The 16,954-nt window shown below is 40.2% G+C and overlaps 1 protein-coding gene across 2 annotated transcripts in view; it reads right to left on the reverse strand.

Annotated features, from left to right (window-relative positions):
• Nucleotides 1–1,315: 1,315 nt before the first annotated feature.
• Nucleotides 1,316–16,954, reverse strand: part of LOC143321627 (receptor-type tyrosine-protein phosphatase eta-like) — a 42,370-nt gene continuing 26,731 nt past the window's right edge. The window contains exons 5-32 of one of the 2 annotated variants that reach the window (XM_076732077.1): nt 15,184–15,429; nt 14,769–15,029; nt 14,156–14,416; nt 13,456–13,728; nt 12,958–13,224; nt 12,573–12,836; nt 11,453–11,716; nt 11,068–11,322; nt 10,278–10,538; nt 9,878–10,138; nt 9,535–9,786; nt 8,712–8,987; nt 8,340–8,600; nt 7,660–7,926; nt 7,158–7,307; nt 6,767–6,968; nt 5,947–6,065; nt 5,755–5,842; nt 5,629–5,673; nt 5,512–5,520; nt 5,315–5,402; nt 4,665–4,755; nt 4,423–4,499; nt 4,068–4,202; nt 3,368–3,484; nt 2,598–2,758; nt 2,330–2,465; nt 1,316–2,220 (exon numbers count right to left, since the gene is read on the reverse strand). In XM_076732077.1, coding sequence (XP_076588192.1) covers nt 2,062–2,220; nt 2,330–2,465; nt 2,598–2,758; nt 3,368–3,484; nt 4,068–4,202; nt 4,423–4,499; nt 4,665–4,755; nt 5,315–5,402; nt 5,512–5,520; nt 5,629–5,673; nt 5,755–5,842; nt 5,947–6,065; nt 6,767–6,968; nt 7,158–7,307; nt 7,660–7,926; nt 8,340–8,600; nt 8,712–8,987; nt 9,535–9,786; nt 9,878–10,138; nt 10,278–10,538; nt 11,068–11,322; nt 11,453–11,716; nt 12,573–12,836; nt 12,958–13,224; nt 13,456–13,728; nt 14,156–14,416; nt 14,769–15,029; nt 15,184–15,429 — 5,246 coding nt within the window. In that variant the 3' untranslated portion in view covers nt 1,316–2,061. Of the gene's footprint in view, nt 2,221–2,329; nt 2,466–2,597; nt 2,759–3,367; nt 3,485–4,067; nt 4,203–4,422; nt 4,500–4,664; nt 4,756–5,314; nt 5,406–5,511; nt 5,521–5,622; nt 5,674–5,754; nt 5,843–5,946; nt 6,066–6,766; nt 6,969–7,157; nt 7,308–7,659; nt 7,927–8,339; nt 8,601–8,711; nt 8,988–9,534; nt 9,787–9,877; nt 10,139–10,277; nt 10,539–11,067; nt 11,323–11,452; nt 11,717–12,572; nt 12,837–12,957; nt 13,225–13,455; nt 13,729–14,155; nt 14,417–14,768; nt 15,030–15,183; nt 15,430–16,954 lie in introns of those variants that run through there. The other variant, XR_013077228.1, reaches the window with a different exon arrangement.

Consider the following 16,954-nt stretch of genomic DNA (forward strand, 5'->3'; position numbering starts at 1 on the left):
CATGCCAGGAGTGTCCTGCACTGTGTGAAAGTGATTGCTCTTAAAAACACCTCCATAATGTACAAATTCCCCCAAGTGTAGGCCTGATGTGAGCTGTAAAATTAGAACTTTTTGAAGTCTCTGTGTAAAAGCCTTTTCCTCATGAAATAAGAAACAGAAATGGCATTATTTATTCATCCTTTGAGGGTGCACTTAGCTACCTGCAACCATAAAGTTGCTCTGAATAATGCAGAGGTGTGCCAGCTCAGTCCTCCTCTGCAGCACGCAGCATATTCCATTGTTCGCTCTTTGTAATCTTTTCATTTGACTGGAACAATTCAGAAGCTATTGGCATAATGGATGGATCAGCAGTGCAGCGCCTGGAGAAGCTGTCACACTGCACGTTTTTAATGATATTAGCTTGTGAAATGTTCCCCGATACAAAACCAGCATATTCTGAGTGACTGATAACATTAAGGTGAGAACAAAAAGGAGAGGATGGGGCCGCGCTCGCACGGATTCAAATGCACAAACATAGCCATATACAAATGTGGGGTAAAATTTAATCCCATTTTGTTACACATATTAAAGGATATACAGATGCTCCTTGCTCTATTAACATTATTGCATTGTACCAGCAAGCATCTCATAAAGCATTTCAAAAACATCCTAAAACAGTGTGAATATTTGCTCTCATTAAAAATATTAAGTGCTTTCAATGATTCCCTTCATTACGCTACAATAAAAATAAAACATGGACTTAAAAACATCTACATGCAAACACACTGATCAATTAATCTAAAAAAAAAGAAAAAAAAAAAAAAAACGTACCTGCCTCATGGAGGGTTGTGCCCTTTAGAGGCAGAAAATAAAGGCCGTGCTCTGCTGGTGATTTTAACATCTCAGGAAATGTCCACAGATCGATGCAGCAGGAAGTGACATAACATGGCTGATTCTTTGAGGAATGTACAATGTAAAGAAAAACATTAACAAAACACAAACATTGGATGTGACCTCTGAGATCTTCAAAGTACACACAGGTGAAGTATGGGTGTTCTCACACCATACCTCCCAGTAAAATGTTCCGTTTTCATTGTTTGGACTTCCTGAGCTTTTGCTTAATGTGACCTATTTCTTTCATCTAAAAAAAAAAGAGAAAGAATCAAAGTAAAACTTTAACAATCAAATATGGGGTGAACAGCAAAATCTCCATAACAGCTTCACAAAGCACTGGCCAAAATGTCATCAAGGACATTGACAATTAAAAAAATAAAAAATAATATATATATATTTCTAAATGGTTCTAAATGTTTCTAAAAGTGGACAGTGTAGAAAGACAAATGCATCCAGTGCATTATTCACCACAGTGCATACAAGTACAAAAGTCTCTGTGACAAACAACAAAACTCCTTCATTGAAAGGCATTGCACAGTTCAAATTGGCTTAAGAGGTGCAAAAAGAATTGGCTGGATAATCTGATGAACTTTAATAAAAATATGATATATTGAGACGCTTAAATCTTTAGGTTCCTATTACAAGGCAGTGTAAGGAGTGAGGAGTGCCACCTGTTGGTGTTAAAGCATACAAGTTTGTTGAAGGCACAGTATCCATACCAGCTTTTTTTTTTTTTTTTTTTGTTTAAATTAATGGTTCAGTTAATTACAGATTTTCCTTTGTCAAAAGTGTCTGGAATAATACCTATACAGCATCCAACATATTACCTGAGCGAAACATATAATCATCAGTAAGTCACATTCAGTAGTTAACAAGCAGAGATAAAAAAAAAACTGCGATACAATACAAAATCTGCATTAAAAAGAGAGAATCCAAGTGAAAGTTTACATAAAAATCCAGAATCCAAAGTTTTTGGTCAGTAATTATGTCTGCTATTGATATACAGTCCCCTCTGTTATCAGACATTCAACATCTCATTCAGGAAACTACAAGATTCTTCACAAAAGCATGACAGGTATAAAAAATAAATACAGCACAATCTGTTACAGGCGTTCCCTTCACAAATGTCTGCTCAGCTTCTTGTTGGGAGTAAAGACAGAAGCAGAAGACCTGAGCAGTTTCACGGGTCTATGCATTGTGGTACCCATTCTTGGAAAAACCTTTCTTTGGTTCTACATTCTCGTAAATAGAGAGTGCAGCGGTGTTTTGGTAGATTAGATCCACATTGGTTCCAGTTCTTGATCTGATGATGTCCATGGCACACTGGTTTAAGAACACATACTGATCCTGCAGGGACATGAAATACAAAAGTCCGCTAAGCTGCAGGAAACTCATCATTTCAAACAACATGAGCAGCACTGTGACACAAAAACCATATCATGTGACTGTGTCCTACCTCTGTCTGCACCATAAGGGGCCGATGCATGCGCAGGTCATGGACGATGCCGTACACGTCCACGATATTTTCCCTTTCAATCTGGAAGATCAAACGATCGATGGCTATGAAGGTACCTGTGCGCCCAACACCAGCACTGAGACAGAGGAGGGACGACAGAAACACAGAACATCAGATCAATTTCTTTTTGTCATTTCTGAAACAGTTTTGAAAGCTCAACCTAAAAGTGTGTGCGTGTGTGTGTGTGTGTGTGAGTGCTCTATCAGACCTGCAGTGGACCACAGTAGGCGAGTGTCTGGAGTATTGGTCCATGTGCTCTCTGACCAGATGTCTGAAGCTGATGAGCAGCTCCGTGGTTTCTGGCACCCCGTGATCCGGCCAGGCTGTGAAGTGGAAGTGACGCACCGAACGGGTCTCTGCTGTTTTCACCTGAAGGGCCAACGTGCACACAAGCTCAAAATGGTTGCGTGTGTGAATGCTCAAAAATGTACGAAGAATATGATTTTAGGAAGTTACACACACAGGTTGTGATGCCAAGAAACAAATTTTCACAATTATTGCCAAGTCAGTTGTTTGATGCAGGAGGTAAGTGGAGCTGACAGTCTATAAATTGTGATTTATTGGTTGCAAGGATTCATATTTAAATGCAATGTGCCTTTTCTTCTACAAGTATTCCAAACTAAAGTTACTAAAATAATCACTGGTGTCACAAGGCCTTATTATTATTATCAGTAGTATTATTATTAGTATTATCATTATAACCTGAGAGCATTGAGAGCATGCTCTGTTTTGCAAGAATGCCCTAATTACAGTCCAATACAAAGCACACAAAAGTTACAGTATACATCAACAGCAAACAGGCCAAGGGACAGGGACAGCATCAATTCAAGGAAAACACATGCAGTCATATTGATCTCGGTCAGTCAAAAGGGATATACATTGATTAAAAGCTTGTCTAATTTTACAAGCTTCTGAAGACACCGTGCTGATTCTCTAAAAAGAGTTTTTCTTTGGCATGTGTAAGCTCTCGACACTTACGTTTTTAATGTCAAAGTCCCTGATGGTCCAGTCTTCAAGTGGTATATCAGAGGTTGTTGTTACAGTGATGTTTTCAAAGTACTTGGTGCCACAATCCCAGTATTGCTCACATTTTATCTGGAAAATAAGGACAATCATTCTGCAAATGTTCAGAATTCTTATTCAGAAACAATCCATACTCAAGCTACATCACATTTAGAAACAGCAGTATTTACTGCAAAGGCAGCTTATAAATCTTAATGAGATAACTTTTGTTCATTTCATGAGCTAAAATGCAACATATTAACCCCAAAACATCAGATATAATAGTTAACAACGGCAAGGATCACTTCACTGCACAATAGTACTTTAACTTTTGCTACTTTAGGTACATTTTGCTGATAATACTTACATAGGTTTGCTTAAGTAAGGTTTGAATGCAGGCCTTTTACTCATAGTGGAGTATTCTCACAGAGTATTATTGGTACTTTTACTCAAGTAAAGGTTCTGAATTAACTACACCACAACATCAGACTTTGATGATAGGGCACAATTGTTTTAACATGGAGGTTGCATTCATGGAATATGTGACTGATTACATCCAGGATGCCATACCCAGTGTTCAGGCACGACCGTATTGTGGCCGACAGCCGGGAGGACACAATGTTCCCACCTATGTAAACATGTAGCTGCTCGGCCTTGTGCGTGCGATGGTACTCACTCGTCCCTGTTCATTACAGCGTGTCAGCATGACCAGCGTCTGTACATTCTTCTCCCAGATCATCCTCCAGAACTCGCTGACTGTGGCGGGCAAAGGACCCTGAGCTGCAATATATTCCTTCCTGGAGTTGTAACCCTGCCAAACAAAACACCCGGCCAGAACACAACACAAAATGCATCCTGTTCAGTTCTCTAGGAGATCCTCAAGTGTTTGAAACATCGATGTGGATGATGGTGGAATCGTTTAAAAAGCATGACATTAAGCAAGAGGATGAGCAGTTACGTTGTCCAGTAGAGTTTACTGATACTGAAGCAATGAACAACTGAGAGCTGCTCTCAGGAGTGTTAGTACGCACCGGCATGTAGTTAGCATTGATGTAGTCGTCATATGGATTTCCATGGATGATAGAGAGTTTCACCCTAGAAGAGTCATCTAGGAAACGAGAAAAGATTGTAAATGAATAGAAAATGAAAGATGTTTGATCATTTTGAATTAATGTCCATGAAAAAAGGGACAGTTGGTAGTAGATACAGTGCTTAAAGAGTGAGGAGTGTTATTACTGAAAGCAGCAGAGGTGGATTTGTGAAGGTGACTCACAGGGAAGCACGTTGTTGTAGCGGTTCTTGGGCTTGTTCTCCGGAGTCAGGGCGCTTGTTTTCGCCTGAGCTGTACCAACAAGTTTCAGGTCCTTTAAGACAAGAAAAAAACATCATCGATGATTGGATGGCTCACTTCATGACCAAAATTTGGTGCATGTGCAGTACCAAATTATTTAGGATGCATCATGGATTTTTTTTTTTATCTCCAGTTACTATGATGACATACATTATTGTCATTATTTCTAGACACCGTTAAAGTGTCTGGCATGTCTGGAGGAAATGAGCACAAATTAATTCAAACTTATTTATTCTGGCTTCACTTTGTCAAGTGTGAAAATAAGAAGCCAACAAGTCTTCTTATTTTCTACCACATCCAAATCCCTGTAAGCTCCCCTGTAAAATCCTGATTCTTACACTGTTGCCTCAATTTTCTCAATTCAATGATCACATCAGTTCTTGGAAAGGCACAGATAGTTAGATATCAACATTGAATTTTAAGAAATGATGAGCAGTCGTCCCATTTAGACATGCGGTCAAAACGGTCAAATCAGATGATCGAGTTTTGATATTGGTTGCAATGACGATTAAATATTTCTTTGCAATATATTATATGCATCGGGAGTCCTTGAATATTAATCCATGTTTCACCTCAAACTCTTCAGCAAAGCCGCAGTTGGAGTCTGCTTTCTGCTTCCTGTAGTAAGCCTCGTAGTCCTCCACCCTCACAGCCACACTTCTGCTCGAACAGACACCAGAGGTCAGATGAGTTATGAGGTCACAGCTCAGTCTGTTCTGTCACAATGTGCAACACTTGATAGATCTGATCATAAGGGATTTATACTTACACTTTGGCTCTGGAAAAAGAAAGAGAAAAAAAGCAAAGTCGTCATACAGTCAGAACAACATTTGCTGTCTGATTACTTTAAACTTATAATAGCATGATAAACATGAAAAACACTCACCTGATGGAATGAATCTGGATGTCTGGCTGCTCTTTGTTGGCTATCCTACAGCACATGGAGAGTTTAGAGTTAAATCCTATACACACTGACTTAATAGTATGTAATGCTATAATAGTAATGACATACTTTCTCCACCAAATAATGAAGCCGATGAGGATGATGACGAGAACGCTAAAAACTCCCAATGTTACTCCGACAGCAATGCCGATGCTGACTAGTGACAGAGATTAAAAAAGAGCATGAGCATTTCTCACATTATGGGAGCATTCTTAGCAAAACAACGTATCAATAAAACAACTGTGGCTGTGAATGTGGTACCTGCTGCGTCTATTGGGAGTTGAACAGGTGGAAAGACGTTTGTTATTGACACCAGTGACATCGTGTCAATCACTAAGCCTTTTTGTAGAGACAGACTGGTGAACAGCACTATCGCATAGCTGCAGGATTAAACACACCCATAAGAGATTTACCATCTGTTTTCTATACATGTTATTTTTTAACAGTTCATCAAAAAAATCAAAATTTCATCTGTAAAATAACTAATAATCTAACTTATAAAACTAATAAAAGTACAATATTGGATTCCAAAATGTACTTAAGTATAAGTATCTCAAATTTATAATTAAACACAGTGCTCGAGTAAATGTACTTATTTCCACCACTGGCAACAAACCATAAAGAAGGTAATCTCATTACATTTTTACAAACTATTCTCAAACCCAAACGCCAAAAAAAGTTGGGATACTGTGTAAAATCTCCTTCATACAATCATGTGTTCACAAAGCGGTGAACCTCGCTTCTGGACGACTGAGCCTTTCCAGGATGCCCCTTTCATACCCAATCATGACACTATCACCTGTTACCAGTGAACCTGTTTACCTGTGGAAAGTTCCAAACAGGTGTTTTTGGAGAATTCCAGTTGATGAGGCAAAACCTTAAATATATTTATCTTGTACAGTTTTCAATTGAGTATATTATAAAAAAGGATAAGCCAATTATCCCATTCTGTTTTATATATGTTTTATACAGCAACCCAACTTTTTTAGAATTGGCGTTGTATCATTGAGAAGTTGTTACTGTACATTATCTGCTGCTGCACACCTATTTACAGTCTGCACAATATGGTCTGTGTGCTTACTGGTATTCTCCACTGCTGACCAGAACACCATTAGTGTAGCCATTCCATGTGGATCCATCTCCCACGTCTATGTTCAGATGGCTCTCCCCACTGCGTGACACCAAGTTGTTTTCTGTGACTGTTGCCAGGTATACTGGAGTATCCCCTTCTTTCCACTGATCATAAGTTTTTCCTAAGAACCCTCCCCAATCAGAAGTGTCACCTGAAAGGAATGGAAATACAGAAAACAATTACTGACACAAACGAGGACAAATGTAAGAAATGCATAGACTAGGCAGAAATCAATCGATGCCATGCACAATAACGGGTCACCTCAGCACTACTGGATTACCATATCATGACATCATTGCAACACTCTCTGGCACTGACAAGAGGAAAGAAAGAAACTTACCAGGGAGGTTATTTGTCACCAGCACCCCAACATGTTCGATAGGCCCATTGGTGCTGTTCAGCAGTGTGGAGTTAATCTGAATGGAGAACTTGTTGGACACTTTGTTAGTCACAACCACAAGTTTCTCATAGTCCTCTGGAATGGGTGGATCTTCAGAAAAAATAAGAAAGAAAAAAAAATTAGATTTTGAGAATTTTTTAACTCTAACATTGAGGAAACAAATATAACACTAAAAATTAGATAAAAATGAAACACTACAGGAAGTTTTGAGCTTGCTACCTTAACCATTCTGTTTCTTCTTTTACTAACAACCTGCCACAGACACAGTATGTGAATGAAATATACTGAGCATCTGAAATGACTGGACGTCTTTGAGCCTCGATCCACAAAAACACTTTGGAAAACTTGCATGTAGTTATGTTTGGACATATTATTAGTATTTACAATCTACCATTATTGAATAGAGGTTTAATTCTAATATTCACAAAGCATAACATCCTACTTGTGATGCCTGTCCGGCAGTGGAGAACCACTGGAGTGCTGGGCCGTCCACAGCTCTGAGTCTCCACACTCAGCTTGTATGTAGTAAAGTGACGAAGGTTGGACACGGTATGATTACAACAGGGGCTTGAAAAGTTGACCATCTTTCCGTCGTCTACAGTGATGTGGAAGTCAGAGTATTGACCACTGGGTCTGGTCCAGGACAGGATGACTTCTGCCTTTGTTTCATTTGGACCCACACACTGAACGTTTTTCGCTGAGCTTGCATCTGCAGCATCAAACAGAAATCAATGTCAGTGAAAACAAAAAACGAATAAAATTGTCCCTTAGACAAAAATATAATTTTTTTTTTTTCAGTGTCTTCAGGTGTTCTAAAACTTTGTTTTAGAACACCTGAGCAAAAATATCTTCGCTTGCTTGTTTATCGTGACTGACTTCCTTTCCTTTACTTCGAAAATTTGGATCAGTTGTCATTAACCAAGGTTTAACTGTACAAAGGATTCACTTACCAAATCGTTATTCGATAACATCATTAAACTCAGAATGCAACGCTCCTTTTAACCTAAAATCATCTCTAAGATAAGCTTGCTCGTCACAATTTTCATTTGTGCACAGTTGAAATACAAAATCATTTGAAAATATCTGCTTGAGTCGAGTCTAATCAAAGTGTTATGACCATACTTGTGCAGTAGGATTTCAATCTCGAAGCACCCTGTGTTCCATCGGAGGTCTCTGTGGTGACACTAAAGTCATACCGGGTGCCAGGAACCAGGTCATCAATATCGTAATGTGTTCCCTCAGTTATGTTACTACTGGCCCCATGTGAGCTTTGCCAGGTCACATTGTAACGGTAGCTTTCTTTGTACTCATCAGGTTCCGCCCACATGACCGTGATGCTCTTCTCTTCTGTAGAAGCGTTGAGGTCCTTCACACTGTACGGTCCTGATTGGTTGAAAGAGATGTGACACATGCAGACGTAAGCAGACAGCGAAGATGAAGCAGGAAAGTGCTTGCGCTTGCATATTATTCGGATACAGAATTAAAAACCCTTACTTGTGTTGACCATGAGGATCTGAACCTCCTCACTCTCAAAATCCATGACACCCACTGTTGTCACGGAAATGTTGTAGGGAGTCCCAGAAGACAGGGGGGTAAAAGTATGACTGGTATTGGTGGTAAATGTAAATATGTAGTCTCGTTCAATGGCTGGTTTGGAAGTTAGCTTGTACTGGAATGATGCACCGCTCATCAGAGGAGCTTCCTCCCACTGAATGTCAATGGAGCTGTTTGTCTTCGCAATGATCTCAATCCGCCCGGGAGGATTCGGGACTGCAGGAGGGAATTGCAGAAGGTGAGCTTCAATTGGTCACTGAAATATGAATACTTGCAGGGCCATGCTGATAGTGTTGCATGTTTTCTATTTCTATAAAACACAAAGATTTTCATTGCAGGCCATTTTTCAAAACATAGCTTTTTATTTGTCCTCACTTAAAACTTCATTAAGTATAGATTAACTTTTACGACATTGGATTTCTTTTGCTATTCAATAACAGCTGACTTGACTAAACAAATGATCACGTCATTGTGCATCCTCATCCTTGAAAGCACCATCAGTGCTTGAGCTTCAGCTGTGCTGCAGTACCCCATGGTCACAAGTGTAAACCTTATTGTAAAAAATAAAGGCAAACAGTAGTTCACTGCGGTGGATTCAATATCCAATATCACACATGTTTCAAATCAAGTAAACTGAGTAAAAACCACTGAATTGGATTGGATGCTGCGATTAGGAAAGTGCATAAAACCACTTGTTTGATGTCAAGTTCTGAATATGACACCACTCAAAAACTTGAAAATCTAACAAATATGTCACACTTACAAGTTGCATTAGACATGAATCCAGATGACACATTGAAGGGTCCACTGTATGCGGTTACCATGACAGTGTAAAGTCTTCCAGCTGACAGGTTCTTAAACAGCCAGGAGGTATTATCAGCTGGCACCGGAAAAGGTCCAGAAGTGTTTAGGTAGATGTCATAAGACTCCACATTCCCAGGAGGTTTGGTCCATGACACCAGGATTGAACTGTTGGAGCCCTGGCTGGAGACGCTGGGCTGCACTGTCTCAGGCTCTGTTAACATGCGGAGGAGGACGGTTTAAAGCTCATCAACCACACTGACAATTTGACATAAAGAAGCAGAAATGACAGCTCAGAGTCTTACTAGTGTATTGAGAGGTGCACTCTGCTTCCCCTTCGATGCCATCTGCTGCCGTGACAGAAACACAGAAGGTGCAGTTGGTCCCGGGGGTGAGCTCTGAGATCACTGTGATGTTTTCTGTGAGGCTTTTCTCTTGGGGGCCACAGCCTGAAGTCGTTATCCAATACACATATTCATTCTTGAACTCCAGTGGTTCCATCCAAACCAGACGCACAGCAGTTGTGTTTATGGTTTCAGCCTCCAACCGTCTAACGCTGTAAGGCCCTACAAACAGAGCAGAAAGAGTCTCTTATGAATAAACATAAAGCACATATATTTACTTTGGCTGTTTTGCTCATTTGGTTTGGGATTCATTTTGCGACCTCCCAGCTATAGAGACAGCATCTCTGCTGTATGTACACACGTGTAAAGTAGGCCACCGTCACAGGAGCCGCCTGAGTGCCATCTTGTGTCTGTGTAGTGACAGTGAAGCTGTAGTTGCTGCCTGAGAGAAGTCCAGTGATTGTGTCTGTGGTGTTGCGGACTTCGTTAGATCGAAAAATGGAGCCGTTAGAGGCCTGAACCACATAGGAGTAGTGAGATTTGCTTTCCAGCTGCTCCCATATCAAGGTCACTGCATCTGTGGTGATTTCTGTCTGTCTCAGCTTGGTTACAGAATATGGTCCTGAGAAAATGAGACAGATATGGAGGATATTCATATTGTGATCATTTTTACAGACATTGCAATATGAGTCAAAATATTAGAGAGAATGGTCATTTTTTATTGTTAATTTCCACAAAAAAAAGCATTTTGAAGTTACTATGATGAGGTAATTATGTGCATAATATGTCAACTGGTGGTCTTGCCTTGATGTGATAAAGCCCATCACTACAAATGTCAGAATTCATCATCAAGGTTATTACCATAGAAAAAAACATTAAAGTAGTTCGAAGTCAAGTCGAATTAAACTTTGAATTTAAATTTTGATTTAATGCTACTTGAGAAATTGTATGTTATGATTTTGTGTTGCTATATTGCAAAAATATTAATAATAACGACAACCACAAAACAAAACTCAAACATCACATGTGTATATAGCTGACTAAATAAACTACAAACCCACACTAAAAGCTGACTGAAATATAAAAAGACCAAAAAGAAAAAACAAAAGACAATAAAAAAGAACGTCATAACGTCCACTGTAATAACTCACTGGTATAGTTTGCTGCTGTCTCTGCTGTGCTCTCATACTCCCCCACACCTACAGTAACAACAGAGATATTGTAGAGGGTTCCAGAGTTGAGGTTGTCCAGCAGGAACCAGTTGTTTTCAATCAGAAAGGAGCTGTTAAAGCTGAAAACAGTGAAGTTGTACTGATGATGGTCCATGCCCGATGGGAGGGCCCAGGTAAAGTTGATGGACTTCACAGTCTGGGACTCCACTGTGATGGGTCCCGGAGGGGTGGGAACTGAACACGAGAAGGGACACGGTTTCAAACACGAGACATTTCTACGAGCATGAAATATTGGTGAAAATGCATACAGAACACATATATTGTGCATGTGCCATGCACAGGTCATGATGCTGATGTGACTCACAAGTTGCGTTGCAAACACTTGAACTGTTAGCCTCAAAAGGACCGCTTCTGGTGACCACCACTGCACAGTAAAGCACTCCTGGTGTGAGGTCCACAAACAGTATGTTCACGACAGTGCTGCTCAGATCTGAGCGGTTTCCTGCCAAATAGCTGTCTCTATACAGCCAGACGGAGTAAGAGACCTCCTGCTCAACTGCACTTGACCAGCTCACTGACAGGTTAGTCGTGCTTCCTATGACTGTGGTGATAGAGACTGCTGCAGGCCCTGTAGAAAACAAAAGCAATACACACTTAGCCTGAGCTCATGAAAATGAAGATGACGGCGTGGGCGGTGAACAGAATAATTGTAACACATGTACGGAGTGTAAACGCAATCAAGATTTAAGTGTATTCTGACCAAAATTACATTTGAGAGGACTCGATGTGACGGAAATATCCTGAAATGCATTTTTTAAGTCTGTAACTTTTATCATCTGTATAGAAACTTCACTCTTCAAATTTGACGAGCGGTCGGTCGTATCGTGGCTAGTGACCATACATAATATCATCATACAGCCTTAAAAATATTCTGTTGTCTGGTCTTTCCAAACATTTGAAACAATGGCAAGTTGCGACAATAGGCCAGTTGGACATAAAATGGCTTTGGACACCTTCTACTTCCAATTTGCTGAGCAGTAGCTTTAGTTACAGTTACAGTTATAGTCTATGGTTATGTACAGCACTGCTAACTAGGGTGTCCCCTGAAATCAACCCTAGTCCACTCATTCCTTACTGCAATTAATGTCTGTCTCTTGTCTGTATATAAACATTTAAATTTAAAAGATTATGATTTGTATGTAAATTGGCAGAGTATACAACAATGTTCCCACATTTATAGGAGTCAATTTCAGTTCTTTATACTCAATATGCCGAGTAAGAATTCCTCACAATCCCAGATGCACTTTATGTTTCGATCTTTATGTGCTTGGATTTTGATTCTGGAGTACCCTTTAAAGTACTCATCTGTACGTGTTTGAGTTGTGTAGTCCTTGATTGCAATTTTGATAAGGTAAATTCATATTTTTAGCCAGCAGCACTGTACAACACATACAAAAAACACACTGAACAAACTGAAGACATACTTGTGTAACTTGATGTGCTTTCCACTGCTGACTTCACTCCCGCTACAACTGTAGACACATTAAAAGTGTAGAACTTTCCAGGGTCCAGACCGGAGAAGGTATGCATCTCAGTCTCAGTAGAATCATTCTGAACCACCACGGCGTCCTGGAGCGCTATCACCGAATAGGAGTAGGAAGACTTGTAATCGGTTTGTCTGAGCCACCTCAGTCGGACGGCCGTCGTGTTCACATCGTCCACCGTGAGGTTGGTCACTGCTTTGGGCACTGCAACAAATACAGCCGAGGGTTATGTAAGACCGAAGACCACAGCTGAAAATGTTACTTGACATTTCTGAACCCATTAACCCTTCAGCAGTTTGACAAGCGTTTAAATGTGCGGCCTTACTTGTGTAACTGAATATCTGTTCCTCTGTGGATTCACTTCCTATTGCCGCTCTGGTCGTGACATTAATATTGTATCTAGTTCCTGGCTCCAGGTTTTGTAGATCAGTGCTGCTAAAGTTGGTTTTTGTGGAAAACAGTGCTCCCGTAGTATTGTAGGTTTGAACCACGTATTCGAAATAAGGCTGGGCTCCCATCGGGTATGACCACTTCACTTCTACTGAGCTGGTGGATTTAGGGCTGGCTACAAGGTCCAACACAGGGTTAGGCACTAGGAAAAAAAAACAAAGAGAAATGTTAATTAAAAAGCAGTTATATAGGAGAGATTTACGTTACATTTAGCACACTTGTAATAAAGAGTTCAGTGTTCTCAGGTGCTGACCAGACAAAATATTGGCTTGTTCTACAAATACTGCAAAAAAAATACTTAATTAATTTAATTTAATCCCTCCTAACAATGGAGACACGTCTATGTCCTCTGGTTTTTTCCTGTTATACTTACGGGTGAAAGCAGATTCATAAACAGCCGTGCTCGTTAAATTTTCCGGTCCAACTGTTCTTAAAGTTACATTGTAGGAAGTTCCAGAGGAAAGCTGGGACAGCTCTGTGTGATTGGTTTCGCTGGTTTCTCTCAGTACTTCGCCACCCTCCGACTGGTACATGACCAGGTAGCTGATCTGTGGAGCCCCCTCCATCAAAGCAGGAGTCATCCAGTTGAGATGGAGCGAGGAGTTTGTCCTATGACTGACGATGATGGAACCAGGAGGGTTGGGAACTAAGAGGTATGAATACAGGTACAGGAGCACACACAGCTATTAGTTTATGTTACCGTATAACTGTGATTTATAATTGTCAAAAACTGCCAACAAAATATACAGCCAGACTAGAATATAAATAAATAAGCCTTTTCAACCACACATTATAACTTATTCTGAGGACATGCTACAATGTTAATGATGCAAGTGGGGAGGTCAAACACCCACAACAGCAGCTAAAAGTCATTTATTTTGTTAGCATGGTGTCTGCACAAATTGCAACTAGTCAATAGTGAGTCAAGCCTGATTGATTTTAATGGTTTAATATCATTTAAATAAACTATATTTAGTTGCAAAACAGTATAAGAGGTATAACTCTTATACTGAGCTGCACAAGGTCTGAAAACAAATCACGAGAGCAGTTACAGTGCAGAGTACTGAACTTACAAGTGGCAAATGAAGACGGATCAGACGTGTCATTGAAGTTTCCAGCCACAGCAGTCACTGTGATGACAAAGATTCTCCCTGGATGTAAACCAGTAAAACTGGCTGTGGTGGAGGTGGTTTCATTGCTCCAATTATATGTCAGTTCGTCATTTGAGATGGTCACCAGATAGTGATCAACTCTCCCTGCAGGCAAAGTCCAGTTGATGGTCAAGCTATCGGTTCCTCTTGCTATAATCATTATTTCCACAGGCTTGTTCGGCCCTATGCAATAAAGAAAAAACAGGGCATTAAAACATAATATCCTTTCATAATGTGTTATATTTTGACATGGCTTAAGTAGAATAAAATATATATGATTGCTGTAAATGTCTATTTAATGGATTAAAACATGGCATAATATTGCAATGTGATCAATATATATTAGTAATTCAAACACTTTTAATCCATACAGAAGTAAGGATTTTGTTTTCTCTTCCGTCTAATTGCTTGTTTAATTATAGCTTTAACTTTTGTTTCTATTGGCTGAATCTCGTAACTTTTACTGCTACAAGCACTTTAAACTTTAAACCAAAATTATCATGAAGCAGACATTTTTTTCAAAGTATGGACCTACTTGTGAAGGTACTTATTGAAGTTCCTTCTCCTTCATTTGAGGAATTTACAGCAACAGCAGTCACTGTAATGTTGTACTGGTATCCAGGATTTAAATCATCAATAGTAAAGTAGGTTTCGGTAGTGGTGTTACGAAAGGTCTGTCCGCTTGCAGTCCACTGAACTATGTAACCGGTAGCACTGCCGTTTGGGCTGGCCCAGTTCAGAGTCACAGACGATGTTGTAACGTCAGTGACGTTTAGACTCCTCACTACAGCAGGTCCTGTGAATCCAAGAAAAGCACAAAGTGATACTATGCTTTACAGCAATATCTGTGGAAATGATTACACGCTTTGTATATGTGGTGTCTTGAGTGACATTTATCACAACGGCGCATTTCTAATGAGGAGATGTTCGATGCAGAAAGTGCAGCTTACTTGTGACTGAAGTGAATAGGTACGGCTCTCCATTTTGATCTCCAGCAACAGCAGTGACTGCGGCTGTGTAGCTAGTACCAGGGATCAGGTCTGACAGCAGAGCAAAGGTATCTTTTGTCTCAATCGGAGGTCTATCAATGTGCCACTCCACCCGGTACATGGACACCTCACCAGGAGGTGAAGTCCAATTCAGAGAGATGGAGGAGGTGCTTGTGTCCACAAAGGGTTCCCCAATTTTACCAGGTTCTGAGGAGGAGAGGAGAGGAGAGGAGAGGAGAGGAGAGGAGAGGAGAGGAGAGGAGAAAAAAACAGCAGCGAGGTAAGGAAATGGACAGATGAAATACTTCTCATGTAAAAAAAAGCAAAGTGTTTGAGTATGATACAGGGTATAAGAAACATGATCATCAAAAATGTTACACTGCAAGTGGTTCAGAGCCAAAACTTTGACCCATCACATACACACCTGTGGTAACTTATTTGTGTATCGAGTAAAAGCAGCTGGCTAAACTATTCTTTATGACAAACTGTCTTGGGCCAGTGTGATACATTGGCAAGTAGAACAAACCGTGACATCACAAATATCCAGAGCTACAACCCACATCCAGCATGAGCACGGCAGCTCTGAGGTAAAAGCTGAAATCATGACAGAGAGTCTCCTCCACCACATGTCTTCAGCAGACTCTCTGACAGTGTGAACCACACTTACATGCTTACTTACTTGTGTATTGAGTAACAGTGGTACTCTGTCCTTCTGTGAGGCCGTCACCTGCCACTGCAGTCACACTTATTTCATACTGGACACCAGCAGTCAGGTTAGTAATATCTACATGTGTCTCAGTCACATTTACAGTCTCTTTCAAATGTCCATCAGTCCACTGTACTCTATAGAAGGAGCTGTTTCCTTCTGGTTCAGTCCAGCTCAGAGACACAGAGGATGTGGTGATTTGAGTGACACTGAGGTTCCTGACAGCTTCAGGCTCTGTGAGTGCAGGATAATTGTCGGATGAGGAAAAAAATAATAAAAAAATAATAATAATTAACTAAAAGTACATAACCCACAGCTGAGTGTGTTTCATAACAGGAGAGCACAGTTGTCCATATGAAAAAGGTACAAATGACAAAATGCTGTAATCTAAGATCATTTGTTTCAGTTTAATAATTAGATTAAATGTTGTTTGTTTTACTTGTCTAACCCTCATCCATCATTCATGCTAATGTTGCAAATGGTCCCTCTTCAGTGTAAAGAGGAGGAATAACATCACAGTGAGGACGAGGCGACAAAATCAAATATGAGCACCGTCATCGGCAAAACTGTGATTCATCATCTTACTTGTATGGTGAAAAATCTCAGCCATTTCACTCTCTGTTTTGTCATCTCCAGCCACTGCTATCACAGTAAAATTGTACTGCACTCCAGCAATCAGCCCAGTGACATTTGTTTGTGTTTCAGTGACATTGACAGCCCCGTTAGTTGTTCCATCAGTCCACTGTACTCTATAGAAGGAACTGTTTCCCTCTGGTTCAGTCCAGCTCAGAGACACAGAGGATGTGGTGATTTGAGTGACAGTGAGATTTCTGACTACTTCAGGCTCTGTGAGGGCAAGAGGGGTGAGCGCAAAGGAGAAAATATGACATTGAAACATATATTAATCTATCACAAAGCACAGGATTAACATCAACATTGGAGCTCTTCAGAGACCATATGATGTTACTTGGGTTGTTCCCTTTCCTTCAGTGAGCTGGATTACTTTTTTGTGCATGTAAAATATCT

The sequence above is a fragment of the Chaetodon auriga genome, chromosome 6, assembly GCF_051107435.1.
Source record: "Chaetodon auriga isolate fChaAug3 chromosome 6, fChaAug3.hap1, whole genome shotgun sequence".
Classification (NCBI taxonomy): Eukaryota; Metazoa; Chordata; class Actinopteri; order Chaetodontiformes; family Chaetodontidae; genus Chaetodon; species Chaetodon auriga.